General features: G+C 55.3%; 1 protein-coding gene across 8 annotated transcripts in view; it reads left to right on the plus strand.

The window, feature by feature from the left end:
* Window positions 1-14,627, plus strand: part of DLG3 (discs large MAGUK scaffold protein 3) — an 80,352-nt gene that overhangs the window by 31,702 nt on the left and 34,023 nt on the right. For 6 of the 8 annotated variants that reach the window (XM_074882965.1, XM_074882964.1, XM_074882963.1 and 3 more), the window contains one exon: window positions 8,056-8,109. The exons of the other annotated variants lie outside the window; for them this stretch is intronic. In XM_074882965.1, the coding sequence (XP_074739066.1) occupies window positions 8,056-8,109 (54 nt within the window). The remainder of the gene's footprint in view (window positions 1-8,055; window positions 8,110-14,627) is intronic. 8 annotated transcript variants of the gene reach the window in all.

Genomic DNA, 14,627 nt, shown 5'->3' on the forward strand with positions numbered 1-14,627 from the left:
CTGATTAGTGCTACATGTGGAAGAAGAGGAAGGTACCCGCCAAAAATGGGAGGATGTGGGCCTGCCACATTGCCAGAGGAGGAGAGCGCATTGGTGAGGCAGCCAGGGCCAGGCATGGGCAGGTTTCAGCAGGAGTGTAGCCAATGTGAAGGAGGTGGCTCCTCGTGAAGAACCTGGGGGTGGTGGGAAGACCTTCAGCCTTCACCACGGCAGCACCTGCCCTTGCCCTGGCTGGAGGGATGCTCCCTGTGCCCCCATGGCTGCACTTTCCACCTGGCTCTTCCCCCATGGTTTTGGGTGTTACATGGCTGGGACCTGCCTGAGCTCAGTCCTGACCAGTGCCAGGGATTTGGCAGGGATCCGCTGTCCGTCCTCAGGGTGTGCTCAAGGGAGGAAGGTCCCAGAAGGGGTTGTCTGAGAGGGAAACCCGGGGGACGGCCATACCAGAGGTCCCATCTGGGTACCCTGGGTGTGGAGGTGGGTGGGAGGTAGAAGCAAAGCAGAAGCTGTTGCCATCCCTGGAGAGCTGCCTTGTTTGGGTAAGCCCCTCAGCGTGTTGTATGCTGTGATGGGAGGAGAGGAGCTTCTGCTCCTTCCTTAGCTGTGAATGCTCATTTAGAGAGAGGAAGTCATTAAGACTAATCAGGTCATAATCAGCTGCGGCTGTAGCTATGTGCTGGGCACCTGTGGTGTGCAGCCCCATGCAGGATGCTCTCCAAGGGGACCATGGCCTCTGGGTTCCGGGGGAGAGCAGATCCAGCACTGGTCTGTGATGGGGCACAAGGAGCTCGGTGTGGTTGGGGCAAGGGGCTCTGCCTGCCATCCCAAACCCTGTGCGCTGGCAGGAGGGATGGTGCGTCTCCGGCTCAGCATCGCAGCTGCGATTTGGAGAGGGGTGTAGCCCTTGCTGTAAGGTCGTGCCAGTGCTGCGGGTGCAATGGGCTGTGTTTAATGCTCACAGCTGGTTTTAACACATGCAGAGATGGGATGATACGGGGATCCCTCAAGGGCCCTCGTTGCAAATCCAACAATATGCTATGAACATATATCAGGAGCTTGGAGATGAAAACTTTTAATACAGCATTTAACAAGTTCAGAATACCTGCATTTGAAATTAAGTTCACAGTTTAGTCTGCAGAAGCTCACGTGGATGGGGCTTGCTGAAGGACTGCTCAGAGGATGTAATTATTTTTGGGGATTCAGGGTGCGTCAGAGCACCCGGGACCAGGCCCTAAATACCCTCTTTTCACTTTTGTGTTAGCTGGAATTTAGTTTGAGGCTCTGTTGATGGACCTTGGTTTGCTTTTGTCCCACAGAAACACATTTCTGAACACTTTATAACTAGGTATGCACTAAAACTTACTGAAGAGAAGAAAACAGGATATTTGAATCCCAGGGACCAAAGAAATCTTTATTTTAACTCTGTCCCTTATTCACTCTTTTTTTTTTTTTGTCCCTGTACATATGTATTTATTTGAGAGGGGGGAAAAAAGCACGTGAATCTTTCAGATGATAATAACTCTTCTTGTGAAAAAAGGAATTGAGTCAATTTTATTTGGTACCGCCAGGTCAGAGGGAAGCTATTGGAGCCCAGCACCTCTGCAAATTGGGTCACTTATTTTAGCGGGCTGAGCCTGGAACAGGATGTCTAACTTTCAAGTATGAACACGCTGGCCTTAATGGTTTCTAAATGGAAACTTAGACTCCACAGAGCTTCTGTTTGGGGAAGCTTTCTTCCTTCCCCGCTGAGTGAAGGCTTTTTCCAGTCCCTATTTAAGCTTACTCTTTAAAAAAAAAAAAAAGGAACCAAAACAAAGATTAAACCCACAGTAGCTGCTTGTGTTCGTGTTACACTTTGGGCACTTCAGCAGCTTTGCCAAAGATCCTTGTGACCAGGGACCTTTCAAGTCCTGTGTTCCCCATTTCCGGATGGCCGCAGTGCTTTGAGCCGGAGCCGAGGCGCAGCTGTGGGGCAGGGGCTCTGCTGCCATGACCCCGGAGCCTGCTCACGCCACCAAAACGGTCCAGCTCTGGTATCTCCCAGAGGCAGCCTGGAGAGGAGGGCTGCTCTCGCCCATGGGCCACCATGCTGGCTGGGAGCAAAGCATGAGGGCAAGGGCAGCAGCTGGTGCCTGGCTAGCCAGGACTGACACAGGGTGTCTGGGCACCCGCAAGCTCCATAGTCGACCCTGGCATCGTTTCCTACGTTGTTTATGCCACATTTCGAGCTGTGCAGAAGGGCATGGGGTCAGGCTCAGCCTGTCTCTCCTCTTCGTGCAGGCACACTGTTGGGTGGTATGTGCCTCCCCCTGCCCAAACAGTGTCAGGCAACAGGTTGCTCTTGCAGTGAGTGAGAAAAAAATTCCAAAAGAGAGTTATTTTGTCCAGCCCTGTTAAAGGGAAGGGAGACTCATCTCTGGCCCTGAAATTCTTCAGCCTTCAGATGTTTCCAGCCTCCATTTTCTTTTGCTCCCTTTCCTTGTCCCACCCCGTGGGAGCCCTGAGGGATGCAACTCTCCCTCAGGGCTCTGCAGCCCTCTGACGCCTCCGAGCACCTTCAGCTCTGGCCACTGTGTAGAGAGTTTGTGAAGGCAAAAAGAGATGAGCACAGGGAGCTGTGAGAAGAGGACCGGCCTCTGGCAGCAGTGTGGTACCTCTCCCCTTGAGAAGTGAAGGGCTAGGAGGGCCAAAGCATGGATTTGGTATTGAGATGTAGGAAAAGCCCTACATCTTGTGGGCCAGCTGGGAGCCAGGTCTGGCATGTGCTGTGCATCATTTCTGAACAGGACATCTGTGAGGTGACTTTCCTGGGCACAGTGAAGGCTGAGGGGGTCTGTAGGCATGCAGGTATCGGGGAGGGAGTTAGAGCAGCCTAGAGATGTGGTGCTAGCACCTCCAGGCTCATCCCCTCCCTCACCTCCGGCACAGGGAGCCTCAGGAGCAGCTTTCTGTCCTGCCTCGACCTCAGAACTCCCCACAGGTTGCTGTGGAGGAGCTGTGTCATCTCAGGTACTTTGGGAGGTGATGTTTTTTGCAGCTAAGTGTTGGGCTCTGGATTGGTGCAGGAGGCAGCCCCAGCATTGGGAAAACCAGCGTCTGTGCGAAGGGTGGGGAAGTCTGGCGCGAAGCAGATGAGCGTGTCGGTGTTTATCAGGGTGAGTGGCGGTGAGCGTGGGCTTGCCATGTGTGCTGCGCCGGCAGGACCTGGGCTTGCTCCTGTGAAATTAATTCATTAGCTTGGTGCGAACCCGCTCCCCCTGGCAGCAGGAACCTGTTGGTGCCCGGGCATCCCACAGCTGACCCCGCTGCCGTGGTGGCATCACACTGCTCCTCGGCGTCCCTGAGCCAGTACCTGCGTGTTCACAGCTAGCTGGGGTCCTGCCACAGAGCAGCTGCTTTCATAACTATAAATGCACAGCTTTCTCCATGGTTTAACACCCTTTAAAAAAAAAAAAAATCAAAGCAGATGGAGCCGGGCTACAAGCAGCCCAGTGTGTCCACCCTGTTTAGTTGCTTCTGTTGGGCATCTCCCTGCTTGGCCTCTGCCCCTGAGAGCTTTTAAAAGGATGTAAAGACTGAATTCCACTGACCTCCAGAGCCATCTCCTTTTGCGTGTTACTGTTCTACCTCAGATGGTATAAAGCAAAGGATGTTAAATGACAGATTGACTTTTCACTCTGATCCAATCCAAGAAAGTTGCAGAAATAAAGGAGTTAAGTTAGTACTTTGCTTCTTATGCACTAGCCCAGCATCACAAATAGTCACCCTGTCCTGTGCATCTCTCAGTGTGTGACACATGGGGCACACTGGCCTCCTCCAGACACCAGCTCTGTGCGTTAGGCCTGGTATTTTTCAGCTCTGGAGGCTCCTGTTTGAGCCCTGTTGCTGGTTAAGATGGAAATGGGTTTATAAGTGGGTACAGTCCTGTTGCTGTTGGCCTGGGACATCTGCAGCACATTTATTTTGTTTGGAGGAGGTACATAATTCCTGACCTCTGTGGGCTGGCCCCCGTGCTGGCTCTGTGGAGGATGTGAAGCTGTTGCAAAGCTTTGGGATTTCAGCTCTGGAGAGAACATCTTGAACTTTCAGTTCAGAATCTCCCCACTCACTCCTGTGTGCCAGCCCTGAGAGCAGTCCTTGGGGAAATGCCACAGGGCAAGCCCTCGGAAGCAAGCTAATGAACCTCCTCTTTTTGCATTTAATTGCAGCTTTTCTTTTGTTTGGAAGTTTTGGAAAATCATCATGTTTTGCAATTCCTACCTTTGTCCCAGCAGATGACAACAATAGAAACAGAGATGAAGGGTGATACCTGTAGATGTTTGGGTCTTGGCTGCCCCCGGATGACTGTGTTAGTGCCTCTGGGCTGCCAGGGCCAGTTACCCGTTAGAAATACAGCCCAAACAGAAGCGGTGCCTCTCACATGACTGCCCAGAGGAGATACCTAAAGGTGTTTCTGAAAGGCTGCATCCTGAGCCCGGGGTGTGTCCGAGCACTGCTGGCAGTCTTGCTGCTCCCTGCGCATGCTGCAGTGGAATTGCTCCAGCCTGGGGGGGCTGTGGGCTGTCAGGGAGATGTCCCTCCTGCCCTGCATGCAGACCCACAGCCTCCTCCTGGCTTTAGCCATAGAGGCAGCTGCCCCTAGAAGGGTGTAGGCTCTCTTGGGGCGTCTATAGGGAGCCAGCTCCTCACTGGGGGCTGCACAGGGCAGGTCGTGGCTCCCCTCGGTTAGCACCTGGGCTGGGGCTCCTGCCGGGACTGTTGGGTGGTGCTCGAGTGCTAGTGCCTTGACACACGTGAATGCGAGGCTCTGCTTCTCTCAGCCCCCGTGAGACCAAAGAGCTCTTGAATCCTGACCTTCAAACCTCATCCCCCTTCATCGCTATTCCCTTTGACTCCTGTTGCTGCCTAGATTTTCCCAACAGCTGTCCTCTGCCTCACTGACTTTGCACCTAGATCAATGTCTCTGTATCTGTGCAGTGACTCCCCCAGCTTGCTCCCCAAGGCCCTCCTTGAGCCTCCTCCTTTCCCCGCAGCCTCCAGGCCCTGAGCCCAAGGATCTGTGTAGCCCCTTGCACCTCTGCTTGATAGAGGGAGTTCGGGGCATCTCCAGCTCCACTGAGCTTTAGTGGTCCTGCTGCCATGGGGTGAGCACTATCGGGCTTGGACCTCTTCTCTTTCCGTTTGTAAACCCCCCAGGCACAAAGAGGAGTTGGTAAATAGTAATAGTGTGATGAAGCGGTGTAGATGTAAGAGATCTGACAGCTCCCATTGAATGTGACCTGAATGCACAGCCCTGTTCCCTCTCCTCCCTGCATGCAGCAACCCCCTGCTCCTTAGGGCATAAATTACTTACTGCTCCCTATAGAATTGAGGGCATGGTTAATTCACCAGCACATTCCTTCTGCCCAGCAAAAAATGATGACATTCTCTCTCCTCCCCTGGCTAGCAGAGGGCTGGGTACATGTGCCTGCCTGACAGAGGAAGGCAGAGGCTTTTCATTTTCAGTCCCTCTGCTTATTTCTGAGTCCTGGGTCTTGTCTGACTCTGCAGTAGAACAGGCAAGGTGCGAATGTTAGAATATTTGCAAGTGGAAGTCAGAGCTAATGTCCAAACACCTTTCTTGTAGTAGCTGGAATAGCTGGCCACAGGAGGCAAGCGGGAATTTCCTGGTCTGAATTTCTCCTGACCATGTGTGACTTTATTTTAAGCAGCCGCTCACATTCGGCATCTCCAGGGTCCCATCTGGAGCCTGAGTGGGAAATTGTGCTCCTAGCAGTATTTTGAGATGTAAAAATCACTAGTGTGGAATGGCTGCGAAGGATGCTCAGTGTGCTGTGAGCAGGCTAGACAAAATCTGTCCTTAGGGCTCACCACTGTGTGAGCGAGGCAATGTGATGTATGATTTGTGGGCTATTAGTAATTCAACAAAGAGACTGCAGTGGGGCTCAGTGGAGGACTCAGCCTGGACCTGCGAAAGCCTCTATAACATTATCATACAGAGCACTTCTCCCTAGGAAGGATCCAAAGCATCATTTGTGGAGTTGAATTCATGTCATAAATCATGGGGCACGTGATGGGCTACATTCACTTAGGCTGGCTCTTCTGCATCCTTCCTGGAAACTCATCTAATAAGAGCAGGCCTCTGGCACATCAAGGTTCAAACATCCATCGTTTGTTAATTGCTGGCAGTAGAAGTGCTTCTTTTTTGCCTTGAAACGTGGAATCCCTTCCTAGAATTGCACTGGGGACTAATAAAAGCCAGTGCCAGGTTTAATATATGCTATCTCACAAATTATCTGGATTAAATACAAGGACTGTGTACTGCCAGAGAGGGGATATTCCCAGCTTAACATTGCTTCAGGGCCATGGAGATCCCAAGACATTGGACCTGAAAATTGCAATTCTCTTATGTGTGTGGGAGGGGTTTGGCAGGAGTGCTTGGAAGTGGTCATATTTGCCTGAGCTGGAGAATTAATTGCCATAAAAACTATGGTTTTGTAACCAATAGTTACAGCTGCAGGAAAGATCAGAAAGCATTTGAGTAAATCAAATTAACTACCTCCTGCTCCATCCATATAAGAGCAGAACCTTTCAGGGCAAGATTTAAACCACAATCCAGTTGACCTCTAACTCTCCCACCTATGAAATGAAGAGATTGAAAAGTCCAGAAAGACAATCAACTAAAACAGAAGACGGTGGGGGCTGCCATGCTGGGTTATGTGAGGAGGTTGGTCTCTGCTGTGGGTGTATAAGCCCAGAGGAGGGCAATGAGGAGGTAGCCTGCTCCTGCAAAAATATCAGAGACTCACGGAGGCCATTGGGCTGGGCAATCCAAGCCCCCGCGTTACTGGCCAGTTCATGTTCATTGCTGCACTAGCCCACACCTAGACTTGCTTGCTCCTGACGCTGACTCTGATGTTTCTGATGCCCTGAGGCAGAGGGTTCACCTCCCCGTGTAGCTCCCGTCTCCCAGCTATCCTGTCTCGCTCTGGCTGTTGTTCTCCATCGAGTTTTGGGATGACGCTGTGAATCCCGGCTCACCCCTGACCTTCCCAGAGCTCGCACCCCTTGCTGGCGCGTGCCGGCGAGGAACGTCGCGCCTTGTCATTAATCTTAAATTTCCCACTTCTTGCCGCTCCTCCCTCCCACAAAACCTCCTTCCCCGGCTGCTTTGCCCCGGCCCGGGCTGGCTCCCGGGGGCGGGGGCTGCGCTGCGGCCCGCGGAGGTGGGGGGGACGCGGCGCCTTCAGGAGGTTGCGGCGCTGGACAGCTCCGGCGCGGCGGGACCCCGCGGGGCGGGGGGGGACGGGACACCCCACCCGCCCCCTCCCTCCCCTCCGGCCACCGGCACGGCGGCGGCTCCCCCCGTGCCCTGCTCCCGGGGGAGGCTCCTCCCGGAGCGCCTCCTCCTGCCGGCGCTTGCCCTCTGCGCCTGTGACCCCCCTACGGCGTGCGGGAGGAGGGGGATTGGAGAGAGGTTTATGGGGAGCCCTGCAAGGGGGGGGGTGCGTGTGGTGGTGTGGGGGGTGAGCCGAGGCTGCCGAGGAGAGGGTTCACCCCAGGAGTAACGAGGATGAGGGGCCAGGCGCTGCCACCTCTCCCAGGGCGTGGTGGCCCCGTGCTTAGGAGCAGCAGCAGCAGCTGCTGGAAGGTGCGTGAAGGCTGCAGGGCTGGTCTGCTGGCAATATATACCGCCTCAGAAGGGCTTCCTTCCCTACTCCTCCTAATTCCTCAGTAACGTGGATCTCAAGTAAATTTTGGTGCTGGTGGGATTCTGACCTGAGGCTGGGAGAGTTTCCAGCCTTCCCTGTCTCCTTCCCAGCAGCCAAAGCCATGGGGTGTTTGGAACACACCAGGCCTGAGGAGGAGACTGATGCCCAGAGCCATGCTGTGTCCCAGGGCTGGAGAACAGCCAAGAGCAGAGCCCTTCCTGAATTGCTCCCTTCTTCCCAGACTGGAGTGTCTGTGGTAGCATGACCAGGGGAGAGGTAGTGCACTGAGAAGGGCTGGGTTCATCGCTCAGGTCGGTGACATCCCACTTTTGTCTCCTCACAGGCCAACCCTGCTCCCATTATCGTGAACACAGACTCGCTGGAACAAGGGCTCTCTGTAAGTCTCCTGGTTTTGTTTCGCTTCCTTTGAACAAGCGGTGTGTTTTCCCTGCTTGACAGTGCAGGAAAGGCTCCTCCAGCCCAAGGAGGCCCTGGCAAGGTCCCACCCCTGGCAGACCTGCACCACGTCCCCACAGCACGTCCCACCCCCAAACCTTGCTGGCGCTCGGTGACGCTGCACAGAGCCACAGCCAGCAGCAAGCGATGCTGGGAACTCCAGCACAGGGAGGGTACAAGGCAGGAGGCACTCAGAGGGCCACACTGCAGGGTATGCAGGCGTGACAGGAGCAGGGGGAGCTGGGCTGGCTGCGGTCAGGGTCACCCACACAGCCATTTCTTCAGCCTCCCATGCAGGGTGGCTGCAAGGCTCTGCTGGGGCATCCCTTACCTTCCTGCACTGCCTCAGCCCCCTTTGGCAGCCCCGGCCCCTCAGGGGGGTGGCAGGACTCTCCAGGCGCTCACTGGCATCACACCCACTGGTCCTCAGGGCAGCAGGACCCATCGGATGCTGCTCCTCTCCCAGTGAAGGCTGCCAGCAGCTGAGCAGTGCTTGGTGACTGGGAGTGTTTGCAGCCACAGTGCATTTGGCACTCTTGGCATAGTATAAAGACAATCCTCCTCAGTTTGTTGCGGAGAGGGTTTGCGTGCTGCTGCATCCCTTCCCAGAACATTTGCGAATCATTCCTGCTGTGCAGCACTGGATCCGTGCTTGTGGGGTGCTCCCCTTTTTTTCCCCAAAGGGAGCTGAATTGACAGCTTGCCAGGGCTGGGCGCTTTGCACCTGGTTTTATTCTGATGCAGCAAATTTCAGCTGCCTTGCACATTCATGAAGCGGCACCAGGACTCAGAGCTGGGGTTGGTTTGTGTTTGGAGTCATGGTGAAGGGCTGCAGGTGACTTCTGGTGGTTGAACCTTCCTTGTAAAGAACTGCAGATCTCAGTGGTGGGGTCAGTGTGCATCAGAGCTGTGTTGGGCTGGGCTACAAAAAGAAAGGGAAGCCCAGCTGAGACCTCTGCAACCCTGGCTGTGGTTTAATTATGCCTCAGGTGCTGAACTGAAGCCACCTGGCATTGGGGAGGAAGACGATGGTGCCTCTCAGCATGGTGGTCCTGGGTCCAGCAGCCTTGTATGAACGTGGCAGAAGAGAGTTGCTGTCCCCAAAGGTTTCCTTCTCCAAAAGCATGGCATGGCAGGGTGTTTGTGGGGTTGGAGGCTTCTCGCAGCGTGCTGGGCACCCCGGCTGCAGGGCAGTGCCCTGTTGCAGTCTGCTCTCTGTGCTCACCCAGCTGGTGCTGTTCTACAGGGAACTGGAAAAAGGGCGATGTCTCCTGGAGGGGAAGGCCACACCACAAGGTTGGACTGAGGCGAGTGAGGGGTGTGCTGTGGGCAGGGCAGGGAGGTATTCCTGGATAGAAAGTCTGCTTTCACATCAGTTTTGAACCCTCCCTCCCTTGGAGGAACATTTCCTGCTCACCATTGCAGCCACCAGTGCCACATCCTTTGCCAGGCTCCAGCTGTGCCTGTCCCTCCTCCCTGCCTGTGTGCTCAAGGGCAGCAAGAGGAGAGCCCAAGGGCCAAGGACAGGCTCTGTCACCCCAGGCAGGCTCCCGAGCCCTGCAGAAGCCAGCAGCAGGGAGCCCACCCGTGAGGCCAGCAGCAGCCTCCTCCCACTGCAGTGCACTCCACTTTCCTGCCCTCCTGGCTTCTTCCCCTTACTCCATATCCCTCCCACCCTTCTCCCTCCACCTCATTAGCTCCATATCCCTGTCCACCCCTTCTCCCTGCTCCTTCTTGCTGTGCTGGATGGGACCTCCCTTCCTGCAACCCCCAGGATGGGTTTTGAGGGTGCTCCACACCCCTGGCAGGCACCAGCATCACCCTGGGGCTGGCAGTCACCTACCCCATCCATCCAACCCCAGCAGCACATGTCAGGGGGGGAACTGCTCTGTGGTGGTCAAAAGGAAGGGGCAGGTTCTGGCTGTCATCTGCTGGGTGGAGCAGGGACCACCAGCCCTGTGCCAGGCGTATGCTGCCTGTGGGGTGCCCGAAGGAGCCCATGCCCAGGGCAGGGGAGACCCCTCGCTTGGATTCCTCTCAATCTCCAGCCTAGAAACCCTCTTGCCTTCTACTTCGTGTCGTACTAGCACAGAAATAAACTTTGCTCCATCCTTGCCTTCTCTGGGGTGCCAGGCTCCTCAGGCTCCAGGGAAAACACCCCAAAACCTCCCGTTCGGCAGTTTCCAGGTCAGCAAAGGAGCCACACCAGGGGCTTGCTGCAGAAGGGCACACCAAAATGGCAAATCTGGAAGCATATTTTTTTACAAACCCAGAAGCTGAAGCCTGTTGGTACAGTATGTATTTGGAAGGGTTAAAGTCACATCTTCCAGTCTTTAATTACTTAACTATTCAATGCTTTCCTTAATGATAAACAGATGGATGTAGTCTAGTTCCTTCCTGTTCTAGCTCCATTGATTACATCGGACTAGCTGCTGGGCTGAATTTGGCCCCGGCTGTTTATCAAGAAGTCTGCTCCACATTTCAATCTCTCTGTCCACCCACCTCCATCCCCAAGAGCATGTGGCACCAGCAGCACTGTAAGGTACAAGCTGCAGCACCAGGTCCCACTCACCACCAGGGCTGGGGCTCAGCTCTGGTGCCTACAGCTTGTGCAGAGACCAGCACCCCTAGGGTGTAAAAAGCCAAATAAATCCTTATAAAATTCCTGCTGTATTAAAAGCATCTCTTGAAGGGTAAGGACAGGTGCCAGGGGGGATCACCCGTGCCAGGCTCACTGTTTCACCCCTTGGTGTGTTTTGCTCAGCAGGTCCATAGCAGGGAGATGGAGCATTGAAAGCACAGTTCCCATGGTGGACGGGGTCTGTGTGTTTCAGAGCTGCCTCTCTGAAGCTGAAACAACTTCTGGCTGCCCAGGGTGCATGGCAGCTGCTGCCAGCCAGTCCCAGAGTAAGCAGGGAAGGTCACTCCAAAGCCCTGGAGGAGTTGAAAGTTTCATAGCCTGGGTCCTTGGAGCCCTCCTTTGGTGCCCCACCACCCAGCAGCACGGTGCCATGACCTCCTCAGTCTCTAAAAGCCAGGTCTGAGGAAGCCAAGTGCTTCCCAGGTCTGATCCTGGCCAGCAAATGCCACAGGACCCCCAGGCTCTACCACTGGTGAGTGCAGAGGCAAGCTCCTTGTGCAGTGCTGACTCTGCTGCCAGGGTCCTCAGCTACTGTTGCTGCAGGTGGGGAGCAGCAGAGATGGCCACCACAGTCCAGTGCCTTTGAGCAGGGCAAAACTTGCTTGTAAGCTTGAAAAACCAGAAAAAATCAGAACTAAACTGCCACCCTGACACTTTGGTCCCGAGCGCTGGCAGTGGCACATCCTGCTGCCAGTTCCCACAGACAGTGTGACTGTGGAGCCCTCCCAGCTGTGTGCTGGGGCTGTCAGGCTTCAAACTCCTTCCCTCTGCCCGAGCTCAGCAGGCTTGTCCCCATGGCCCTCTGGCAAAAAGCTGACCAGAAATACTGTGTTTATTTACTCTGTACACAAGGCCAACACCGTGGGCAACACATGGAAGGGGGTTGAGGCCAGGGGTTAGCTGGAAGTGAGTCGGTAGGTCTCGGTGCTGCGGCAGGATGTGTGGATGCAGGGAGGTGAAGGGAGGGAGCTCGTGACCTATTTTCTCTGGGCCCCCTGCCATGTGCAGGCAGCGAGAGCTCTCCCTCGCCAGCACTGCCGCCTGCGCCAGCGGGGAGGTGCCCGTCACACCCGCTACCCCGGCGTGGGGCTGCTCTCCTTTCCCCTCGCTGGGGCACGTGTAGGGCATCGCCAGGCACCCTTCAGCCCCGGGTCCAGCTGGCACCACCAAGGGCTGACCCTCTGGCCTTCAGACTCTCTTCCTTATGCCGGTACACGGCTGCTCCACCACCAGGTCCCGGTGCCTGTCCCCATCGTGTCCTAACCACAAGATATGGGCTAGATCCTGCTCCAACAGTGGCTGCAGGCAGCGTTATCCTTCCTGCAGGTTATTTCTTCCTGCAGCCTGGTGGGCTATTTGGGTTGGGATTGAGGAACCCCATCTTAGTCTTCTAAATTTGGCCTCCTTTTTTATTTTAAAAAAAACCACACAACCAAATCCTGACTCTCTAGCAAATTGCAAAGCGCATTCCACGTGCGCTGGTGCGGTGTTGGCCGGCAGAGCCTGCAGACAGCTTGCAGTAGCTCTGGAAGGTGTGTGCTCTTCTGTTTATCGAATGAGTGTTAACTCTGCAGCCTTCTGTTGATGATTTAAATGTCATCATCGCTAACTATTTCCCTGCTGCTCAAAACACAAAAGGGAAGCGAAGGCCAGCAAAGGGGGCCTCTTCCTGAGCCCTGAGGTGGGCTTGCTGCGTGGGAAGGGCTTGGAAAAAAATACCCTTACTCTTTTCCATGAGAAATCAGACAGTGTTAGGATCGTGATACGCTGGGAACAGCTAATTAGCCCCCAACACCCCCGTCAGCTCTGCAGGCGTTATGTGGGGAGGCGGGAGCAGGATGGGGTGTACTCTCCCTGCCCAGGGGTGATGGAGCTGGGCATCTCCCCACCAAGCCCGTAGCACTGAGACAGCCCCCAAACAGGAGCTGGGGAGGAGCACAGGCACCGACGAAGGAGAGGGGGAACAGCCTGCAGCAGAGCCGGGTCATGGTGGCTCCAGTGGGTGCCGCGGGGAGGTTTTGCCGTCAGCGAGTGACTGGTATTCAATTTTCCGATGCTGGAACGTTTGCTTTGTTGGCTCGTTCCCTTGGTTACGTGGTATATATTAAGTTCTCCATTTGGCTTCCTTATGCAATTAACTGGCGTTTTGTTGCATGGATTTTGGAAACATAATCAGAGCTAAAACTTCATGGTCAGGCCTGGCTGACCCCAGCATGCCCAGCCGGAGCAGGCTGCTCCCAGCATGTGCCATGCCGAGCGAGCACTGACACCTCTTGCTTTCAGGGAGCGATGCAAAACACTGCTCAGCATTGGCAGCCTCGAGATTTGGGGAGTGGGAATACCCCAAACTCACCTGCCTGGCAGCAGGGTGCCTGATGGGGTTGCATGCTGGGGTGTCTCTGCGCTCCAGGCACTTGCCGGCAGCGGCCGCTCGCTTGGCGGGGCTCGCGTGCTGCTGGCTCTCTCCGCGGCTCACAGATTGTCAAAGTTTTCTGCACATCCCCATCCTGTAGGTATGTATGTGCTGTTCCTCTGCGGCCGTGGGTGTGCATATGGCTGGCTGTGTGGCAACTGTGTTGAATGCCAAAGCAGAGAGGACAATGTGTGTAGTAGCGAAGGGTGCCAGGAATCCAAGTTGCTGGAAAGCCGGGGAGAGGCAACGCTGCACCCCACGCACTGGGCTACCAACTGCGGAGACGAGATGAGCCTGGAGGCTGTGGCGAGGGAGGCTGTGAGGGCGGCACAGGCCAGCGAGCCGGCTCCACTCAAGATTAGTCAGTACGATAGGATGCAAGGAGGGAAAGGCAACCCATGGCAGCGAGGGAGCCTGTGACGAGGGAAGCGATGCGCCCCTGCCTGTGGGAGCACGGCCCAGGGCAGTGCTGTGGCAGCAGGTGGCACCGGCCACATGTCCCTGTCCCTCCAAGGCTGTCGGGGATCCTGCTGTGGGTTAATCCCACCGCTCCTGGTGCTTTTCTGCAGGGGGGTCCTGTTCAGGAGCTGACCAAAGCCTTTCCCAATGTGCTGGGAGACCAGACCATCCTCGTATTGGAGCACCTGGATGTCCCAACACTGAACTGTGCCCTGAAATCTTCCCGTGACTGAGAGGCACCAGGCATGGAGCACATCTGAGGAGGGACAACCCTCTCAGCCTGTGTTCCCTGGAGCTCCCATCCCATCTCTCCACTCCAGACTCTCTCCAACCTCATCCTTCTTGAAGCGTGGTACCCACAACAGGGTGTGGGATTGCTTTGGCCTCACCAGGGCTGAACCAGGCAGGGGATGAGTGGGGGTGTGTCGCAGGTGGCACAGCCCCATCCCAGATCCTGGCATGCACACCGGCTCTTCCACCTGGGCATGTGATTATTCCCACCTAGAAAAATGCCTGTTTCCTCTTCCTACCTATAAATAGGGCCTCACAGCCACCTTGCTGAGTTTCCTTCCATGGTGTCAGACGATGGCATAAATGATGTTTGCTGACCCCTCCATCTAACGACCCAGCACTGGGGGATTTTGGAGGATGGCTGGGCTGTGCCTCCATAGGGGTGGATAGCAGGGAGCCGGGCAAGCAGGACACAACCAGTGTGCTGATGCCTGATGAGGGGACCTGTGTCCAAACAATGCCACAGCAGCTCCTGTCTGGGATACAGAGTGCATACAGAAAGTGGCTCCATACAGTCTACAAGCCATCAATTAATGGTGGATGTAAAATCCACATGAGAAACCCTGCACATTGTCCAGGGGCCACAGGCAGAAGCAGGGCTGCATGATGGGAGAGGCATTTGCCTGCTGAGCCCTGGGTCCCGCCGCCTCTGCCG

Source organism: Strix uralensis, chromosome 13, assembly GCF_047716275.1.
Source record: "Strix uralensis isolate ZFMK-TIS-50842 chromosome 13, bStrUra1, whole genome shotgun sequence".
NCBI classification, from domain to species: domain Eukaryota; kingdom Metazoa; phylum Chordata; class Aves; order Strigiformes; family Strigidae; genus Strix; species Strix uralensis.